The following is a 20,474-nucleotide window of genomic DNA, read 5'->3' as shown; positions in this document are numbered from 1 at the left end:
GTGGGTGGGTGGGTGCGTGCGTGGGTGCGTGGCTGTGCGGCGGTGACGTCGCCCCTCACCTTCACGCAGCGTCTCCCGGGCGTCCCCGAGTCGGCCCTCGCGCAGCTCCCCGAGCGCCAACCCGACCCGCGCGGCAGCGCTCCGCGGCTCCACGGCTCGCAGGCGCTCGTAGCAGCGCACGGCCGCTTCGCTCGCGTCGCCTGCGGCACGCACGCACGCACACACGCACACACGCACACACGCACGCACGCACGCACGCACACACCCACGCACGCACGCACGCACACACGCCAGTTTTCATCTGTCACGCAAACTCAAGCCGTGAAGTCGTCGCGCGAAGAGCGTCGACGTCGTGCGTCATTCACGTTGCTGCAATGGGCAGCGGTGATGCGGTGGCGGTGCGGTGGCGCGGTGGTTCGCGTGGCGGCGGTGCGGTTACCGGCGCCGACGTAGACGGTGGCGACGCGCTCCAGCAGGGCCCGGCCGGCGCCGTCCCTCGCGAGGGCCGCGGCGCAGGTGGTGCGCAGACGCTCCTCGGCGCCGGCACGCTGCACCACGCACAGAGACAAAGATCCCCCGTGTAGCCTCTAACAAAACCGTCGGGCCAAGTGCCGGCACGGCACACGAGGGGCCAGGTGGCCGGCACAACACCGAGTCGTCTCTCGTCTGCCCCAATGAAGCATTACGGCGCTAACTGGCCGGCACGTTCGTCGGTCGGCACTCTGCGCCCCAAGTAAAGAAGCCACTTCGCCATCACGGTTCCGATCGCCCGCATGCTTAACACGTCTGAAGTGTAAGTTCAAAATCGCGGAACCGTGTTTGAGGAGTTACAAACGCACTGTGGGATTGAGTGGCAGCTCGTCCTACTGAAGCGAGAGAGCGATGGGGTTTGGTGGAGTGTCTCGACGCGTGGTTAGGAGCCCTCGGAACCACAACCCGTCAATCGGCACGGTCGCGTTCCAGGAGGCGTCGTTATCATTGTCATCGTCGTCATCATCGTCGTCATCATCGTCGTCGTCGTCATCGTCGTCGTCGTCGTCGTCATCGTCTTCATCATCATCATCGTCGTCATCATCATCGTCATTATCATCGTCATCGTTGTCGTCGTCATCATCGTCGTCGTCGTCATTGTCATCACCATCACCTTAGACAGGAAAGTGATGTAGTTCACCAGGAGCTTCTCCTCTTCCGGCCCAGCAACGTCCTCCGAACCCATCTCCAACAGCCGCTCATATGCACACTCCAGCTGCACACAATGACAAAGTTCCCCCGTATAGCCTTAACAGACTGTTGGAGATCAAGTGCTGTTCGCTAACACCTATTAAGGCCGGCACGGCACACAAGAAGGTGGGTGGCCAGCACCGCGCCCGGCCCCCGGTACCGCGCGGTGCGGCGTGGCCACCAGCGGCGCGGTCACCGGCAGTGGCACCGACCGACAACCCGAGCCTCACCCCGCCGTCGGCGGCCGGGCCGGCGGCGTCGGCGCGTGCCAACGCGGACGTCACACGGCCCCACAGCGCGCGCAGCTCCGTCCCGTCGGCCCCGTCCTGCCGGCGCTTCCACTCGTAGAGACGCACCCAAGCTCGCACGGCCTGCACGCACGCACAGGTGAAGAACCCCACCCCGCCGTAGCCGTCAGCGGGCTGTTGGGGCAATTGCTGTGAGCCAGCGCCTCTATGAAGGCCGGCGCGGCAGAGTCGACGGAAAAATGTGGAACCGGAGGAGTACGGGCTCGAGCTGAAAGACAACTCAAGTGAGGTCATGTCCACGCCTCAAAACCAGCTGCAGCTTCCCGTACATCACGTCACTTCTGTGTGGCCACCCTCACTCTGAACGCCTCCACCTGTCGCCGCCCCCTGTGAAAACCGACGCCGCTCGCCCGTGCAGCAACGACGAGGCTCTCGCGCAGCCTCCTCCCTCTCCTCCCTCTCCTACCTCTCCTGAGCCCTCTGCTCCCGTTTCTCCGCTCCTTCTCCATCTTTTCCCTCCGATGTCCCATTCTTTCTATTCTCTCTTCCCGTTCCGCTCTCTTTCTGCACATGTCAACATCCTCGACGGCTCCCCCCCCCCCCCCCCCGCTTCCCGTGGTCAATTCGTCGAGTTATCAAGGAGCAGATCGTGCAAGCGCCAATCTGCTCTGCTATCACTGCGTTCCCCAATGTGCTTGTCAGGAAAAGCAAAGCACATGGATCATCTCCTGAGATGCCCTGCCAGCACCGCAATGCACTCCTCAAGATTTGGAAATGCCAACACCAGAAGCAGTGGCCAGTGCAGAATATTGGGAAAAGACCGCTATAAGGTTGGACAGGAGACACGGCAATGACGAGGAAGAAGATCGTGTTCCCCGTCGCTGGCTTTGGAACTCTGTCCCACCTTCTCTTTTCCCACCTTCCCATCTCCAGGCTCATCGTGCACGAAACGCGCTGGGGTTCCCATCTCCTGCGGGACCACAAGGCCTCTTGGTTGCCACCCGCTTTGCGTTACAATCAACTCATGGCGTCCGTCAACAACGCTGCGTTCGTGGCCGTAAAAAGGAAAACCGTGGACAGACGACGTTTCGGACGGCCCTCCCTCGCAGCGGGCAAATTAAAAGCGGCCCCTGGCCCGAAACGTCGCCTCTCATGCATTTGTAATTTTATCGCGGATGCACCGATGTTGTTGACGTTGCGCGCGTTGGGCACGCGCGCATCGTTGCTATCACAGAGTCGCCAAACGATCAGCCTTGCGTCACGGGCCGCCGGGCCGCCCGCTCAACGACCGCGAGTTGAAATATAAAACAACTGCTCAATCCCCACTCCTTCACATGGGTTCCATTGCGATACCCCGGTCACGCGAGCCACGCGGCATGCCGTATCGGGCTCGGGTTTTTGAAAAAAAATGCTCGCGCGCATGCTCGTGTGCAACCGTGCCGTCGTCGCGTGCCCGGCCTCACGCACGACGCTCCGTTAGCGGCACGGTGGCGTCACCTCGACCACTCGCTGCTGAGCCTCCTGCGTCTCCGCCAGCTTCTTGCAGATGTCGCACCATTTCGCGTGGTCGCTGCTGCAACGGCACCAACCACGGGCACACGCAACGGCACGCCGGTCCGTCACCCACCCCCACACAGCACCGTCACCCACCCCCACGCAGCACCGTCACCCACCCCCACACAGCACCGTCACCCACCCCCATGCAACACCGTCACCCACCCCCACGTAGCACCGTCACCCACCCCCACACAGCTCCGTCACCCACCCCCACGTAGCACCGTCACCCACCCCCACCCCCACGTAGCACCGCAACTGTGCAGTCCCGCGGTCGCTTCACCCTCACCTCTCGAAGATGCCCAGCAGCTTCTCGTAGACGTCCGGGAGGGCCTGCTTGAAGCGTGGCTGCTCCGTCTTCTCACACAGACTCGCCAGTCCCTGGGCGCGGCAGCAGCAGCAGCAGCGACGACAACAGCAGCAACAACGCACGCGAGTCGGGGGAAAGCTCTCACCCGCACACACGCAGGCACACGCAGGCGCACGCAGGCGCACGCTCGTACACACCTGCCATGCGAGTGGCTGCGCTGGGTCGATGTGCGCGGCCCTGCGGAACGAGTCCTCGGCCTTCTCGGGCTGGTCCAGCTCCCCGGCCGCCACGCCGATGAACACCCACGCCGTGTAATTTTCCTTGTCGGCCTGCAACACCGCCTTGACCGCAACACCACACCACCACCACCATCGTCGTTACCATTCTTATTGGCGCCACCATTACCGTCGCCCATCGCCGCACCGCCACCATTACCATCATTACCATCGCCATCATTGCCATTCTCGCTGCCATTTACGCACCACCACCACCACCGTCACCATTACCATTGTCACCGCCATCATTATTATAACCATTGTCACCATTACCACCGCTACCACCGCTACCACCGTCACCACCAACACTATCACCTTTACCATCGCCATCACGGCCATCGTCACCGCCATCATTACCATCATCATGACCACAACAGACACGATCATCGTCATCCTCATAATCCTCATCACAATCACCAACCATCATCAATTCTCATAAATCTCTCCTGCCTCCGTGCCATGAGCACCACCTCGTGAGGCTGGCTTTGCTACGGATGGACCCGTTCTCATCATGGAAATGTACAATTTCCACCACTGGCTCAGGATCACCGACAGAGATCGACGCGACCGAATGCTCGCTAAGAGCACGAAGGCTGGCCAAGCTGTTGAAGCTCGGGTTACACTGTGGGTGAGGGGTGTTAGCGTAAGGCCTTCGCTTCACGTGTTGACCGCGAAAATTGCTGTTACTCACTGCAACACGTGGAGCACGCTGATTTAGGGTGTTGATTCAGGGCCGTGTTTGTGAAGAGGAACTCGATGTGGGAATTTGTCCTGATTCATACTCACCATGCTTTATTTTACAAATTCGCACGGCAAAATAAACAAAAAACGTCAATCCAACTCGTGTGCTTCTGTTACGCACAAGACAAAGATCCCCCTTATTGGATTTACTGATTTTTTTGGGGTAAGTGCTGTTAGCATGTTGCACCTATGAAGGCTGGCATGGCACAAGAGGCAGTGAGTGGCAAGCACCACACCCGGCTGCCTTTGTCTTCTCAGTGGTGATGTTTACACATCGCACCCGGTACTCATTTGAGGCCGAGTTGTTGGAGGGGAAGCCATGGACCGGTTCAGAAAATCGTCTCTGGTGTTGGTGACCGTGAGCAGGAATCGAACTCGGGTCGCCGGGTTCATAGCAGAGCACTTTAATCGCAGCGCCACCACTCCCCACGAGCGCACACACACACAAACGCGTGTGCCGCGGTGAAAGGAACCCTAACCTTGTGATGTGCGCACCTTCACGCATCGCACGTCAAAATGACTCAAGTTCGTTTGAATCGGACAAATCGCCGAGTTCAATCGCTCGCACACCGAGCGGAAAACAGACAGCGAAATGGCAGAAGAGCACACATTTTTTTTTTAAACCCGGCGGAAAGACCGCACGGAGGACACAACCTCAACTCGATCGCACGGCGCTTGCCGAAAATAAAACCGGCGTCGGACTGCAGCTGCGTTCATTGATTGAAACGCTCGTAAACACCCATCCGGCTTAATTTGGTCGCCAGCAAAATTCCACGAGCGTCGCGGAGTCAAGAGGCGAGTCACACTGTCGTTATTTGTATACATCCTATGGAGGCGGGCAGGTGAGCGGGCGGGGCAGGCGGGCGACTGTGGGTTTTGTTTGATGTGCGGAACTTCAAGTGTGGCGGTGGTCGCCCTTTTGCGACAGCTCGACTGCCGGGTGTTGCATCCTCGTGCTTCAAACGCCCGGCATGGGGCCGTGACATCACGGCCGCGACGTGGGCACGAGGGCGCTCGCGACGCGACATGCGACGCGCACGCCGTTTGATGGCAAGCGCGCGCGCTCGCACACGCGCTCACGATCCGGCTGTGCCATATCACGCAAAATAAAAACAAAACAAGTCAACCTTTGGCCGATGTGTCTCTTGGGTTGTAATTTTGGCACTATGTCCATCAACCCTGGCCAGAATTTGAACTCACAATGTGAACTCGCGACCCCGATGAGATGGCGTTTCGGAGATGAGGCACCAGTTTTGCAAGTACAGAAAAAGAGTTATTCGATTTTTATTGTTGTCTTTTCCACCAATTTTTTCCCATTTTGTCCTATCGGTGTCGTGTCTTGAGATCTGTTTGGGGTCTCATGCAGAGCAGTACGGCCCACGGAAGCGGACATCACAGAGCTACCACTTACAGTGAGGGAAAAAAGCATTTGATCCCCTGCTGATTTTGTATGTTTGCCCACTGACAAAGAAATTATCAGTCTATAATTTTAATGGTAGGTTTGTTTGAACAGTGAGAGACAGAATAACAACAACAAAATCCAGAAAAACGCATGTCAAAAATTTAATAAATTGATTTGCATTTTAATGAGGGAAATAAGTATTTGACCCCCTCTCAATTAGAAATATTTCTGGCTCCCAGGTGTCTTTTATACAGGTAACGAGCTGAGATTAGGAACACACTCTTAAAGGGAGTGCTCCTAATCTCAGCTTGTTACCTGTATAAAAGACACCTGTCCACAGAAGCAATCAATCAATCAGATTCCAAACTCTCCACCATGGCCAAGACCAAAGAGCTCTCCAAGGATGTCAGGGACAAGATTGCAGACCTACACAAGGCTGGAATGGGCTACAAGACCATTGCCCAGCAGGTTCCTGTACCTGACACCATTGCAATCATTGAAGACTTGGTTCATCAAGGACTAAACACTGAGGTACCCCCCCTGGTGAGACACTGTTTAACCAATACATACTTCACTTGGAATGGAACTTTCTACAAACAAACTGAGGGCACCCCAATGGGCTCCCCCCTTTCTCCAGTTATAGCTAACATTTTCATGGAGAAATTTGAGACTGACGCCATCCAGACTGCCACTCTGCGCCCAACCTTATGGAAGAGGTACGTGGATGACACTTTTGTCATCTGGCCACATGGCCGGCCTGCTCTAGACCAATTCTTCGACCACATCAATTCCATACACCCAGCCATCAGATTTACCATGGAAGTCGAAATAGATGGCAAGATACTTTTTTGGATGTCCTAATTAAAAAGAGACCTGATGGTTCAATGAGCCACTCTGTCTACAGGAAAGCTACCCATACGGATGCTTATCTGAAACCGGATTCCCACCACCATCCATCACAGAAGAATTCTCTCATCAAGACTCTGTATCATAGAGCCCAATGCATATCCGACCAGGAACACATAAGCAGTGAACTCAAGCACGTACACCAAGCTCTTAGGGCTAATGGTTACTCCGACTATACAATCCGCAAAGCTATCACTCAAACCATGAAGAAGAACCCTCTTGAGGAGCCTTTCAAAACCATCACTTTACCCTACATTGCTGGGATCACAAAAAAGATCTCCAAAATCTTGAATAAACACAAGATCCAGGTCCGTTTCAACACATTACATAAAATCCGTGATCTGGTTCCGTCTGTAAAAGATGTGATTCCGGACATACAATACCCTGGTGTCTACAAACTAAGTTGCCTCTGTGGTAGTAGTTACATTGGAGAAACCAAACGCCATATCTCGGACCGCATTCGTGAACATAAAGCAGACCTTAAACACGGTAGGACCAACACCTCGGCCGTAGCAGATCATTGTTCTAATTCAGTAGGCTCACATGCCATTGACTTTTCCAAGACGGAGGTTCTTTGTAAGCCATCTGGCTTCCATGAGATATTCGTTCATGAGGCTATCCACATATACAAACACAGAGACAATTTCAACCGAGAAGATGGATTCTATCTTAGCAATCATTGGAAAGATTTGATAAATCATTTCAGTTCTTGATTGATTGTTCACGCTTACAGTGGCCTTCAGACAGCATACATAAAAACAAATTTCGTCTCCCCCCTCCTCTTTTCAAAAAATAGATGGACTAGTCCTCGCAAACAGCCAATCGTTGCGCGTGACGCAAACGTTATTTTTATATATATAAATAAATATGCCGTTTTCAAAATAAATTTATGCAAACCGACACACCTGATGATGACCGTTTGAGTTATGGTCGAAACGTCGTGAGAATTTTTTATTGTTTTATATATATTTTGTTATTTTGTTGTTTCTCTTCAACGTGACTTTACCGAAAAAACTAAGAATATAAGGTGACAACAGTTGGTGCGATTATTCGCAAATGGAAGAAACACAAAAGAACTGTCAATCTCCCTCGGCCTGGGGCTCCATGCAAGATCTCACCTGATGGAGTTGCAATGATCATGAGAACGGTGAGGAATCAGCCCAGAACTACACGGGAGAATCTTGTCAATGATCTCAAGGCAGCTGGGACCATAGTCACCAAGAAAACAATTGGTAATACACTACGCGGTGAAGGACTGAAATCCTGCAGCACCTGCAAGGTCCCTCTGCTCAAGAAAGCACATATACATGCCCGTCTGAAGTTTGCCAATGAATATCTGAATGATTCAGAGGACAACTGGGTGAAAGTGTTGTGGTTAGATGAGACCAAAATGGAGCTCTTTGGCATCAACTCAACTCGCTGTGTTTGGAGGAGGAGGAATGCTGCCTATGACCCCAAGAACACCATCCCCACCGTCAAACATGGAGGTGGAAACATGCTTTGGGGGTGTTTTTCTGCTAAGGGGACAGGACAACTTCACCGCATCAAAGGGACAATGCACGGGGCCATGTACCATCAAATCTTGGGTGAGAACCTCCTTCCCTCAGCCAGGGCATTGAAAATGGGTAATGGATGGGTATTCCAGCATGACAATGACCCAAAACACACGGCCAAGGCAACAAAGGAGTGGCTCAAGAAGAAGCACATTAAGGTCCTGGAGTGGCCTAGCCAGTCTTCAGAACTTAATCCCATAGAAAATCTGTGGAGGGAGCTGAAGGTTCGAGTTGCCAAACGTCAGCCTCGAAACCTTAATGGCTTGGAGAAGATCTGCAAAGAGGAGTGGGACAAAATTCCTCCTGATATGTGTGCAAACCTGGTGGCCAACTCCAAGAAACGTCTGATCTCTGTGATTGCCAACAAGGGTTTTTGCCACCAAGTACTAAGTCATCTTTTGCAGAGGGGTCAAATACTTATTTCCCTCATTAAAATGCAAATCAATTTATAACATTTTCGACATGTGTTTTTCTGGATTTTTGTTGTTGTTATTCTGTCTCTCACTGTTCAAATAAACCTACCATTAAAATTATAGACTGATCATTTCTTTGTCAGTGGGCAAACGTACAAAATCAGCAGGGGATCACATACTTTTTTTCCCTCACTGTAGATCCCTTCTAGTGGCCTCCGGTCCACAACATAGCGGCCACACAGAAGTCACGTGATTTACAGGAGGCTCGAGTTGATTAAGAATATGTAATTGAAACGTCAGACGTTAGATTTTGCGTTGCTTCCCCCGTGAGTGAGCGCCAAACCTTGCAGTGCTTGAGCACCTCCTTGAAGTCCTTGCCATTGATGGCCTCACGCGCCGCCTTCAGGGCCACCTTCACCTCCTTGCTCGCCATCTCGCCGCCTCTTCACCCCTCACAGCAACAATAACAACAACAAAGTCACATGACCCCTCACCGTAAGAAACAACAAGTCACGCGACTTACACTTGTATTGTGCCATGTCGTAACGAAACATCTTCCCAATGGCAGCTGTCCCTGTGCGGTACAAGGTGAACACCAGCGCCCGGTCTGCCAGCAGGCGGGGGCAATGTTTACTTTTGGTATATTTAGGTTTATTTTGGCAAAGATGAAACCCAGTGGGAAATAAATGCTCATTTTCTATAGGTACCTGGTGACAGAAACCTGGTTACAGCAACACAAACACATGAACACAACTGTGTTCATCGTCACGTTCAGAATGACAAGGTCGCAACATCAACATGGTACTTGCACGGAAAAATATCAGGTTAACAACGCATTACATACCAAAAAAACCCATTAATAACTTAAAAGTCTGCAAAGCAGAGCGTTCAATTGTAAGTACACGCTTGGAACGAAATCTGAGGTGCAAAAGTGTTTTCAAGCAGCACAAGGATGGTGAGGTTGTGATCCCAAAACATCCTCGCTCGGTTGTCCCCGAGATTATAGACCGCCACACGGAGGGAATTTAAATTGAGTTTGGTTCACGGGGAGGGGGGACTGTGAGCAAGAACAGGGGAGGGGGCAAGCACGGGAACTTACCTAGCGGAGCAAACTTAATCATTTTTGAGGAGGAAACCTTTCACATTGGGCAGACGTGGGGGGGGGGGGGGGGTCCACGATTTGATTGCGGATTGATTAAAAAAAGTTGACCCACCCACTTTCAATTCGAAAAAGAATCAAGCCTGCATTAACGTGTGGTTAATGGAGGTTTGATTCCTTGCAAAAGGAATCTTTTTGGTGTTTGAACATCTTGACACCTGTTTTATTGCCGTAAAGGGTAAAACAGATTCATATTTTTTCATACTTTTGCAAAGACAGTAGAGTCTACATGCGCTGTGAGTGCACTAGTGGCCACGGGAGGTAATGACAGGGGAGTCAGCCTACAGTGCGAATGCACTAGTGGCCAGGGCATCAGTCGCGAGTGCGAAGGGACTGGTGGCTACGGGAATGATCGAGAAGGGGAGCGTGGTCAGGTGACGGAAGATTCCGAGTGAAGTCTGCCGGTGGAGCGAGCGTCCAGAGTCGGCGAGAATGATCGAGAAAGGGGGCGTGGCCTCGTGTCGGTATAAAAGGGGGAGATGTACGGGAGACTCGGGGCTGTTGCAGTGGGGGGGGGGTCTCTGCCTGATGTCACGTGAACGTGTCTTCAATAAAGTGCCATCTCAAGAGAAGTGTGTCAAGTCGTCATTACACTTTCATACTGGCAAAAAGGTCCCATGTCGTGTGGGCCAAAGCGTCCGTTCAAATCCCTCGCTGTTAGGGCCCCGATAGCGCTCGGATAGCGCACGACCACCACCGTGCACGCCACCACCGTGCACGCCACCACCGTGCACAAGGCGCTGCTGCTGCTGCACGCCTGCGTGGTGGGCAGCAGAGGGCAGCGCAGCAACGTTCAGCCCTGTAGAGTAGTACAGTACTTCTATGCCTCCCCCCCCCGTTTCCCACCAACTCACACCTGACCAGCGTGGTGAGGTATGGTCAAATACTGCGTAGGGAGGGCCATAACCATCCAGCAGTGGAGTTCACAAGTACGGCTGTCGCTCTAGACTATATTAAAAGTCGTTTCATTTAATACGACCCGGGGTTCACACTTAAATCAGCAATGAAAGATACATTGTGAGCGTATAAGTGCATTGCCACTAACTCAGTGCTGCTCATCTGTGCTAACAAATGCAAACTCAGGCCGCTCTCCATACCGTGGGGACACATTGCCAAGTGTGCACAGGCGGCTTTGTAAAGCCTACACTGCTTAAGCATGGGCATATCAGCTGCATGCACTGACAATGCAACGGCAGTGTAGGGGCCTCTGTGAATCCACTGCTGGATGAGGGCCTCCCCACGCCGCGTCAGGCACGAGGCTTGTCTGGCCATACTTCACCGCGCTGGTCAGCGCTGTGTACCACGGACACCGTACTGTGCTACTGTATATACAGTATTTGTCATCAACGTGTGATGCTGGGTCGTGTGGATACCGCGCGTGGGTGTCGAGGCAGTGGTGGGCGCACTGCGCAACACATCTCGTGATCCTGGAATCAATTCCCCGCCACGGCTAACATCAGTGGCGCGAGGAGCTGAATCTGAACGGGTCCTGGGGCCCCCACCCTGCACCAGCGCCCCCCCACCACCACCCGGCCATGCATTCACCAAGCTGCCCTGACCAGCGAGGTGAAGTATGACCAAACAACCCCGGCGAGCGAAGCTGACGCGAATCACTCATACAGCGGTGGGACTGACCCGATGGGCTGTGAATGACAGTGCTGATGCCGTCCGATACATGCACACCGTTCGTCTGCTCGTGCTAAACTAGGCGCAACAGCTGCGGCAACACGAGCACGATGAATGATAACAATAACAACAATCTGTATTGGGGTTTTGTTTCATTATTCACGACCGTCCGTGAGCTCGTGGGCAAAGGCCACGACTGTACCTGCGTCACGAACGTGGGCGTGGCCTCTCCCCTCGCCACTTCCGACAGCCGTCACGTGACGCCGGCTCCAGTTGCCGGATGCGGCGCGCGCGGCGCTGAGGGGGCGGGGCCGCATCGCGCGGGGCGGGGAAGGCGGGGCCTTGGGCTTGGGGGGGGGGGCTCGTGGGGCGGAGTTTGATTTGGGGGGGGGGCTCGGGATTGCGAGGTTTGATTTGGGGGGGGGGCTTGGTTTGCTCGGAGGCGGGGCTCGGGGGCGGGGTTTGATTTGGGGCGGGGGCTTGGGTTGGGGGGGGCCTCGGGGGCGGGGTTTAGTTTTGGGGGAGGGGCTTGGATTGGGGGGGCTCGGGGGCGGGGCTTGGGTTGGGGGGTTTTGGGGGGTAGGCGTTGATGGGGGTGGTGCATAAATGGAGCACGTGGCCTCACCCACACTTGGGGCTCGGTTGAAGCCGTGAATGTCCCCTGCGACGTGGACTGCCGCTGCGTCGGCCGCGGGTTCACAAACACAGCCTCGCGCCCCCCCCCCCGATATCCTGTGAGCGGCCTGCTCACTTGAAGACACGCGCTGTGACCCCGTGTTACATTACAACTCTGATACTTCGTGCTGCTTGTTGCTGACACCGCTTGACGTTTTGGGTTTTGTGGCCAGCAAACAAAACTCAACAACACCGGGATGTGAGAGATGGCGCCTCGGGACAGACTTCGTCCAGCGGTGGATTTACACTTCATCATGGGTTCATTTCGGGTTAGATCGCCGTGTAGATGCAACCTCGATGTGTCACCCTTCAACACCGACAGTACCGATCTAATCAAGTTGTCACGTGATCTACAGATTATATACCGATCGATTTGGTTCATCAGCAATACTCGAGGGGAGGAATGTTCAAAAGCCAAAGCAACGTTTTGACGATTTTCGTCCGACGTTTCGCAGGAGCGTTACATCCGGCATCATCAGGCGTGACAAAGGTCCAGCCCTCGAGCTGAGCCTTCATCGTGGTCGACGATGAGTTGGTGAGTTAATCACCGTGCTCTTCATGAGCGGTGTTGATCCGTAACGTCACGTTGACGGCACTGTGTGTGCTGTCATTATTCATGCATGGTATGGACATGTGTTTTGAGAATAAACGAAACCCACACAGACGTGCAACAAACGTCGACGTCTCATTTTAATCGATCTACAATCACATCATGTTCCACAGCAAAAAACAGTCTACACATGCACCCGATAATTTAGCGACTGGCAACTGCACAATGATTCATAGGAACCGGTGATACCGATTCATCTTTGGTAGTCATTACTCTACGAGTCCCATGAATCTATGGTCCCGATTAATCTATGGTAGCCATGGATCTATTGTACCGATTAAGCTATGGTATCGATTAATCTATGGTCCCAATTAATCTATGGTACTGATACATCTATGGTATCGATAAATCTATGCTACCCATGGATCTATGTGATCGATTAATCTATGGCATCGATTAATCTATGGTACCTATGAATTTGTAGGACCCATGAATCTATGGTACCGATACATTTATGGTACCTATGAATCTATGAAACCTATGAATCCAGGTACCGATAAATCAATGGAACCGATCAATCTATGGTACCCATAAATCTATGGAACATATGAATCTATGCTACCCATTAATCTATGGAACATGTGGTACCTATGGTACCTATGAATCTATGAACCTATTAATCTATGGTACAAATGAATGGCCTCCCATGAGCAGTGGCAAAGCCTCGGCTGTATTCACAATGCCTGAAGTCGCCTCCAAGGTGCGAGGTGAAACGTCGCGACGTGGAAAGGAGCGGAGCGCTCGCCACGGCTGTCCCGACAGAGCAGCCGCACTTAAGAGCATTTCTCACTCAAACATTTCACTGCGAGGCCGTCCCAGCGGTGTCCAGTGACACAAAGACAAAGATCTCCCCATATATAAGCCTGTGGGTGGCGGCACACGAGGGGATGGGTGGCCAGCACCACGCCCCCACCGCCTTGGCCTCCCGAGTGGCGATGTTTACACATCGAACCAGGGTACTCATTTGAGGCTGAGTCGACCTAGGTGAGTACCCAGGAGCGGCTCAGATAACCGTCAATGGTGTTGGCCGTGAGCGGGAATCATGAACAAACCACGTACACACAAAACGCCGGAAAGCCGTACACGTTACCCAGCATGCATTAGTCACAGCGGCAGGGAGTCGACCGCACGGGCTGCTGTGAGAAGGGAGTAGAAGACTGTGGGCGCAGCAGAGGAGACGGAGACGTGGCCTCTGAAACAAATACCACTGGGTCACCCGTAGCGCGGGAGCACTCACGGAGTGGCCAAGGGGGCCCGTGTGGAGTGGCCAAGGGGACCCATGTGGAGTGGCCAAGGGACCCATGCGCAGTGGCCAAGGGGGCCCATGTGGAGTGGCCAAAGGGGCCCCATGAAAGGCCATTTGCCCGCAGCGTCGCCTATTGAATACTTCCCCATACACCGAACCCGCATAGGGCGAGGGAAACCTGCACCATCGCAGCGTTCTCCACAGAGGCTGTTCTTGACACTGCCAGTACCGGTCATCGACAAGTCCACTCAGCTCCACATCCTCCTGTACCGCATCAGTATTTCCTTTCTCCAGCTCGTGCTGCGCTCCTTTAGCCCCCTCTATCTGGCCAAACAGAAGCTGTTTTAGCATGCGGTGGCTGGGCATGCGGTGGCTGGGCATGCGGTGGCTGGGCATGCGGTGGCTGGGCATGCGGTGGCTGGGCATGCGGTGGCTGGGCATGCGGTGGCTGGGCATGCGGTGGCTGGGCATGCGGTGGCTGGGCATGCAGTGGCCTGGTCATGCGGGCAAAGTGACCCGGCCACACGTGCCCGAGTGCGAGCGAAGCTCAGAAGCTGCTCTCGCACACCGAGTAGTCGCTCGCGGATCGCCCCTCGCTCTGGCCCAGCGAGAAGGACGTGCCGTACCACGCCGCGCTCTCCAGCTCGGACGACGAGCTGGACGGCTCCCCGCGGCGCCCTCGGCTCCACCGGCCCGCTGGCGCGCCCCGCTCGGCCTCCGAGTAGGCGGCGCCGCCGCCCCAGCCCCAGAGCGCGGGCCCCAGCGTCCAACCGACGGCGGCGCCGGGCCGCCGGCTCGCGCGGCGCAGGCGGTCCCGTTGCCGGTCCCGGCGCAGCCCGGCGCGCCCGTCGGCGTGCCCCTGCTGCCGGCTCCGGCGGCGGCCGTCGGCGAGCGCCGCGCTGCCGCCGCCGAGGCCGGCGGCCCCGCCGCGACGGCCGCGGCCCCTGGCGTGGAGGCACGCGAAGCACAGGCTGGTCTCCAGGTAGCGCACGTAGCGGTTGTCGGAGCTGAAGAAGAGGTAGACGAAGGGGTCGACGGCGCAGTTGGAGGCCACGAAGATGCCGAGCACGGCCGTGACCTGCTCGTCCGCGCGCGACGCGCTGCCAAAAGCGAACTTCATCTCGAGCACGAAGTAGGGCAGCCCGCACACGATGAACAGCAGGATGATGACGAGCGTCATCTTCAGCGTCTTCACCTTGGCGCGGGGGAGCGCGCTGTTGGCCGGCTTCACGCGCAGCGCCGCCACCGCCGGGCTCTTGGCCGCGCGGCCGCTGTTGCTGGGCCTCCGGCGCGAGTCGGCCGGGGTGCCGGGCGCGGCACGCGCCGGCGAGGCGTGGCGCTCCTTGCTCCAGACGGTGTAGAGGATGCGCGTGTAGGCGACGCAGAGCACGCAGAAGGGCACGATGAACACGGCCGTGGCGCCGTAGATGATGTACGCCTGGAAGTGCCACCGGGGCAGCTCGGAGAAGGTGCTGACGCAGCGTCCGGACGCGGCCGGCGACGGCGAGGGCGACGGCGGCCACGGCGCCGACGGCGACGACGAGAGCGAGAACTGCGCGGGGTCCGGGTGGACGGCGCGGAACACGAGAGCCTGCGGCGCGGAGAGGAGCAGCGCGCACAGCCACGCCGACAGGCAGAGGCGGCGCGCCGGCAGCGGAGGTTCCAGCGGGTAGAGGATGACGCGGTGGCGCTCCAGCGCGATCACCACGATCATGTTGGACGAGGCCATGAGGCCGAAGATCTGGGCCACCTGTTGCGGGGTGGAGGGCGGGGGAAGCGGCGACAGCGGCAATGACACGGCGCTCGCCGCGCTCGCCGCACCGCACTCACCACACACGCAACACCATACTAACCACACCGCAAAGGCAAAGTTCCTCCGTATAGCTTTAACGGGCCGCTGGAGCAAATGCTGTTAGCGAGCGCCTATGAAGGCCGGCAAGGCACACGATGGGATGGGTGGCCAGCACCACGCCCGGCCGCCTTTGTCTCCCTAATGGTGTGTTTTTTTTTTTACACACCACCAGGTACTCATTTTGAGGCTGTGTCGACCTAGGGGAGGCCCAGGACCGGTTCAGATAATCGTCACCGGAGGCGGCTGTGAGCGGGAATCAAACTCGGGTCACCGCCGGGTTCATCGCGCAATCCGCTAACCGCTGCGCCGCCACTCCACATTACCAACGCCACTCAGCGGCGTTGACGTCACCACGATGCTTGCGCCAGGCTAGGTGCACCTCGAGGTCACGTGAAATGTCGAAGATTCGCTGCCGGCCGGAGGTCACGGGACAGACCCGGGTGCCACGGCTTGACTGACCGAGGTGACCGGCACCGCCGCCGACCGACCGACCCCGCCGCCTCTCGTGCCGCACGCACCTTGAGCACGCGGCACGACGCGTCGCCTCCGAGCCACGCGTCCTCCAGGGCCTCCCAGACCATCTGCGAGAGCAGCGTGAGCAGGGCCACGCAGAGGTCGGCGGCTGCCAGGTTGCTGAAGAGGACGTCCACGCGGCGGGCCCTGCGGCGGCCGCGCGCCGCGCCGCACGCGATCTTGGCGAGGACGCTCGCGTTGCCCAGCACGGAGAGCGCGAAGATCGTGGCCAGCGTGGCGATGCGGCTGCTGCGGTCGTAGGTCACCGCCTGCACGCAAGCCCACCCACGGGGCAGGGGGGGGCGGGGGGGCGGGTTGGGGGGCGGGGGGGGCAGGTTGGGGGGCGGGGGATGCAAAGCGGAGTGAAGAATTGAAGGATTTTTTGCAATGTCGTCGTAATCGTGATTAGCAAGCTTGTAGCGCCTGCTCAGCTGTCACGTGTGTGTGTGTTTGTTGAAATTATTTCGCACCGTGCGTAGCCAACCGTACTCATCGGAGGTGGACATCTGTGAAAGAAAGAGCTTTGTAGTGCTACGGATGACTCGAGCATAAATCAATATTTTGATTCGGATAACAATGAAGGACATTGTACCATCATGATGATGATGATGGTGCAATGTCCTTCATTGATGATGTCGCTCGCTCGAGAAGAGAGAGAGAGAGAGGGGATCAGGATCTAAGCTTAGACTGTAGGAGGAATCCGATGAGCCATGAAGCTCTTTTTCACACTTGCCGTGTCGGGGTGGGTCAGCAAGTTACAACAACAACAAACAATACGAAACGAGAGGAGTGCCAAGTAGATAAAAATGCCAAGTGAAGCATTGAACATGAGCAATAAAAATATATATGAAGTTTATAAGTAGAAATTGCACAAGTGCTGTACATACAAATTTACCGATTTTTTTCCAACACTAAATGCAAACTTGGGCAAGGCAGCAAAACACTGAGCGATGTCGCTCTCTTTTTTTCCCAGAAGCGATGTGGCCACAAATGATAGCTCAACCAAGTGGCTTATCGCGTGGAAATGTTTAGCGGCGGCCAAAGACTCTAAACGCGTGATGTTGATTATAAATGTGGAGGGGAAAAACCGGAGGACCCAGAGAAAAATCCAGGCGACCACGAGGGAGCGAGGAAGAGAGAGAGAGACACGCAAACTCCAAATACACAGCAGCAGGCGTCAGGGTCGGCCTCCTACATACCCAGGCGAGGTAGTTAACGTCTCCTAGCCACCGTGGCGCCTCACCTGGGCAGTGTCCGTGCGCCCCACGTCAATTCCGTCGCCGCTGCCGTTCCGCTCCCACAGCTGGGACGAGTTGACCTCCATGTCCGATTCAGCGGTAGGACGCGACACGCCCGCCGCTCTGCAAGGAAGAGAAGAGGGCATCGCTCAACGCATCGTGGCGAGGTTTCCACCGCTCCTGTCTGCAGCCCGGCACAACGATCGCAAATCCCACTGTGATGCAGAAGGGTCAATTTCCCGATTATATATACACTGTGTAGACACATGGTGCTTCAAAAAAGTATTAACATTTTTCGGGACCATCGTTTTTAATGGAAAAAAGAACTGACAATAGACTGTGACGTGATAACAAATGTAATGTTAATGGTTTCAAAAGGTCAAAGAGTCTCCCACTTGTTCGCCATCATTGTCAACAACGCGTGCCTGGAATCTTCTCCAGGTGATCTCCAGAGCCCAGAGGCAGCAGCACATTTCTCGCGGTATTGTTGCAAATACTCACAAGTGTTAAAAAAGACATTCTAAGCACCGTGTCTATATTTTTTGACCATCGCTGCCATAGCGGCATCGCCAAAATATTGCGAATGTGTTGAACTCAACTCCGAAAAAAACAAATTGTTGTTAAATGTAAATACAGGAATCCTGTTTTGTGAACCGTTTCCAACGTCTTTCGGCAAAGCGATTGGTTGTTGTTGTTATTGTTGCTCCGCTTTATATTTGCTCGATTGCTGTTCTTTTAATTAACTGTAATTGAATTGTGATTTAATGTATGTTAGCGCTATTTTCTTTATAAATGATTTTTTATTAATTGTAATTTAATAGAAATTGTATCTATGTTAACGTAATTTTCTCTTTGTAATTTTAATTATAATTTAATAGTAATTAAATGTATGTTAACGCTATTTTCTCTTCATACATTTAATTGTAACTGTATTATTTGCAATTTAATGGTAATGTATGTTAACGCTATTTGCTCTTTGTACGCTTACGAGATGCGCAAGCGACTCACCCCGCGCGCACGCTCTTAAACTCTCACCCCGCCTACATGCAAACAAAATAAATTTCCGACAGCTTTCTCGCAGAAATTCCGCAATATTCATCCTCCGTTGACGCGGCGTCTTGAGATTGCGGCACACCCGAGGCGTCTATTGAGCTCTCGTTGTCCCCGTTATGCGCATTCAAGGCGCGTGCGTTTGAGAAATCTTCCTTCGTATAGACTCGCCTCTTCCCCCCCCCCCCTTCCCTCGTCATAGGAACGTGGCATTTCCAACACCGGCTCCGGGTTGCCAACAGCGACGACTGCTGTCCCACCGCTCCTTTGAGCATCGGGAACAAATATGTATATTTTTTTTCTCAGGGATTCCCGTATGGGTGAAATGGTCCGGTTTAGATATTTGGTAATATTCTGCCAATGTATTTGTCATCACCAGTCGGGCAAATCGGTCAAGCTGATTATTTTCAATCGTTCAATATCTAATGTCCGTTTGAATTCTATCGTTGAATCCCAAAACTCTATTTCATTTCAATAACGATAACCTACGAATATAAAAAAAAACATGACCTGTTTTCCCAAATGAAAACATAAAAGCCACTCTTCTTAAAATGTGCTGTTGTACACGTAATGCGTGTCATGACTACATGTGCACCCGTAACACAAACATGTGTACATAGCCATGTGTACATGTGTGTCAACCGGGTTCGATTCCCACTCACAGTCAACACCAGTGACGATTATCTGAACCAGCTTTGGGCTTCCCCTAGGTCAACACGGCCTCAAATGAGTACCTGGTACGGTGTCTAAACATCGCCACCAGGGAGACAAATGTGGCCGGGCGTGTGCCGTGCCCCGGCCTTTACAGGTGCTCGCTAACAGCGCCTGTCCCTACAGACGGTTAAGGTTAGACGGGTGGTTTTTGTGGTCATTACATGTCTGTGTGTATACACGCGCGCGTGTGTGTGTATATCTACCTGTGCTGCTGCCGCTAGCTCTGCCCTTTCATGCCGGGCCAGCACGGACGATTGCCCACAGCTCCGATCCGTGCCCCGCGACCCCTTTGCGCTCACGCGTCCGTGTGGCGCAACCTCGAACCCGCCTCGGCTTTTAAGTGCGGAACAAACACACGGACACACACACTGGGGTCCACCCATCACAGGCACCGTCCACCACCACCATCAAAGGAGCGGGCGGCTGCTGGCGTCACCGCACGACTAGAAAGACGGGGGACGCGATGATCGTCTCGGGCTGGCGAGCGGGGGGGGGGTGCACGGAATGATGAGACGCGCGCTCCTGCCAAGATCGCTGTAGTTTTGTTGTTGTCGTCGTTGTTGTTGTTGTCGAGTGTGCACTACGTTGAGCCAGCTTGCGGGCGGAAGGTTCGAGTCCTGTTTGCGGCCGGTCGCGATGTTGGGACCTCGCTGTGTGAACCGCGGTGCATGTTGTGGTGTGCTGCGGAGACCCGAACATCATCTAAAGCAGCACACAGGCGGTGGAACCTTGGGGCCGAATAGGACTTACAAACACTGCCATTCTTTCGGTGGGCAACGCTGAACACGGCTTGGCGTTGTCCAAGAATCAAAATGCGAAAAGGAACGAGCGTTGACCGAGTTCAGAGACCGAGAGTGGCTGCGAGCCACACGAAACGTGGCGGGCCGTACACGGGGGGTGGGACTTCGAATTGTCTAAAAAAAATGACGAAATGTGTGCAGTGGACACCTGCGGACTATCTGCCCACGTGGATCGCGATGACGACGAATCGACAACCCGTGGCATCGTCTACGCGAGGAGGCTGTGGCCAACGTGACGGTCGATGACGGAGCTCGGCCTCGAACCGATGACCTCTGGGAACTCGAGGGGGTCGCGCCGTGCCGGCCGTCGGGGAATCCAGCAGAGCGAACGACCAACGCGACACCACCACCAACAACAAGGCACGCAC

General features: G+C 54.7%; 2 protein-coding genes across 7 annotated transcripts in view; both read right to left on the bottom strand.

Moving 5' to 3' along the window:
• Nucleotides 1–11,700, bottom strand: part of SKIC3 (SKI3 subunit of superkiller complex) — a 48,570-nt gene extending 36,870 nt beyond the window's left edge. For 2 of the 6 annotated variants that reach the window (XM_032968559.2, XM_076073152.1), the window contains exons 1-9: nt 11,418–11,604; nt 8,967–9,074; nt 3,531–3,674; nt 3,313–3,404; nt 2,967–3,042; nt 1,452–1,592; nt 1,145–1,246; nt 440–548; nt 60–200 (exon numbers count right to left, since the gene is read on the bottom strand). In XM_032968559.2, the coding sequence (XP_032824450.2) occupies nt 60–200; nt 440–548; nt 1,145–1,246; nt 1,452–1,592; nt 2,967–3,042; nt 3,313–3,404; nt 3,531–3,674; nt 8,967–9,056 (895 nt within the window). In that variant the 5' untranslated portion in view covers nt 9,057–9,074; nt 11,418–11,604. The other 4 variants (XM_032968560.2, XM_032968564.2, XM_032968565.2 and 1 more) reach the window with 4 other exon arrangements.
• Nucleotides 11,701–14,486: 2,786 nt separating this feature from the next.
• GPR150 (G protein-coupled receptor 150) lies at nt 14,487–20,474 on the bottom strand. Its single transcript, XM_032968616.2, has 4 exons — nt 19,510–20,474; nt 17,548–17,665; nt 16,310–16,573; nt 14,487–15,689 (listed from the first exon to the last, which is right to left on the bottom strand). The coding sequence occupies exons 2-4, from the start codon at nt 17,626–17,628 to the stop codon at nt 14,487–14,489; spliced, it is 1,548 nt and encodes a 515-aa protein (XP_032824507.2). The 5' UTR covers nt 17,629–17,665; nt 19,510–20,474.

Source organism: Petromyzon marinus, chromosome 40 (assembly GCF_048934315.1).
Source record: "Petromyzon marinus isolate PM22_M1 ecotype Great Lakes invasive population chromosome 40, UKy_Petmar_22M1.pri1.0, whole genome shotgun sequence".
Taxonomy (NCBI): Eukaryota; Metazoa; Chordata; class Hyperoartia; order Petromyzontiformes; family Petromyzontidae; genus Petromyzon; species Petromyzon marinus.
The sequence above is the reverse complement of the archived record's forward strand: the minus strand, read 5'-3'. Positions and strand labels throughout refer to the sequence as shown.

Excerpts from the sequence above, each read along its gene's own strand:
- GPR150 (XM_032968616.2), bottom strand. The coding sequence starts at position 17,628 with ATGGAGGTCAACTCGTCCCAGCTGTGGGAGCGGAACGGCAGCGGCGAC. Across the intron at positions 16,574-17,547 it reads GGCGCACGGACACTGCCCAG|GCGGTGACCTACGACCGCAG; the intron begins GTGAGGCGCCAC and ends GCTTGCGTGCAG. Across the intron at positions 15,690-16,309 it reads CGTCGTGCCGCGTGCTCAAG|GTGGCCCAGATCTTCGGCCT; the intron begins GTGCGTGCGGCA and ends ACCCCGCAACAG.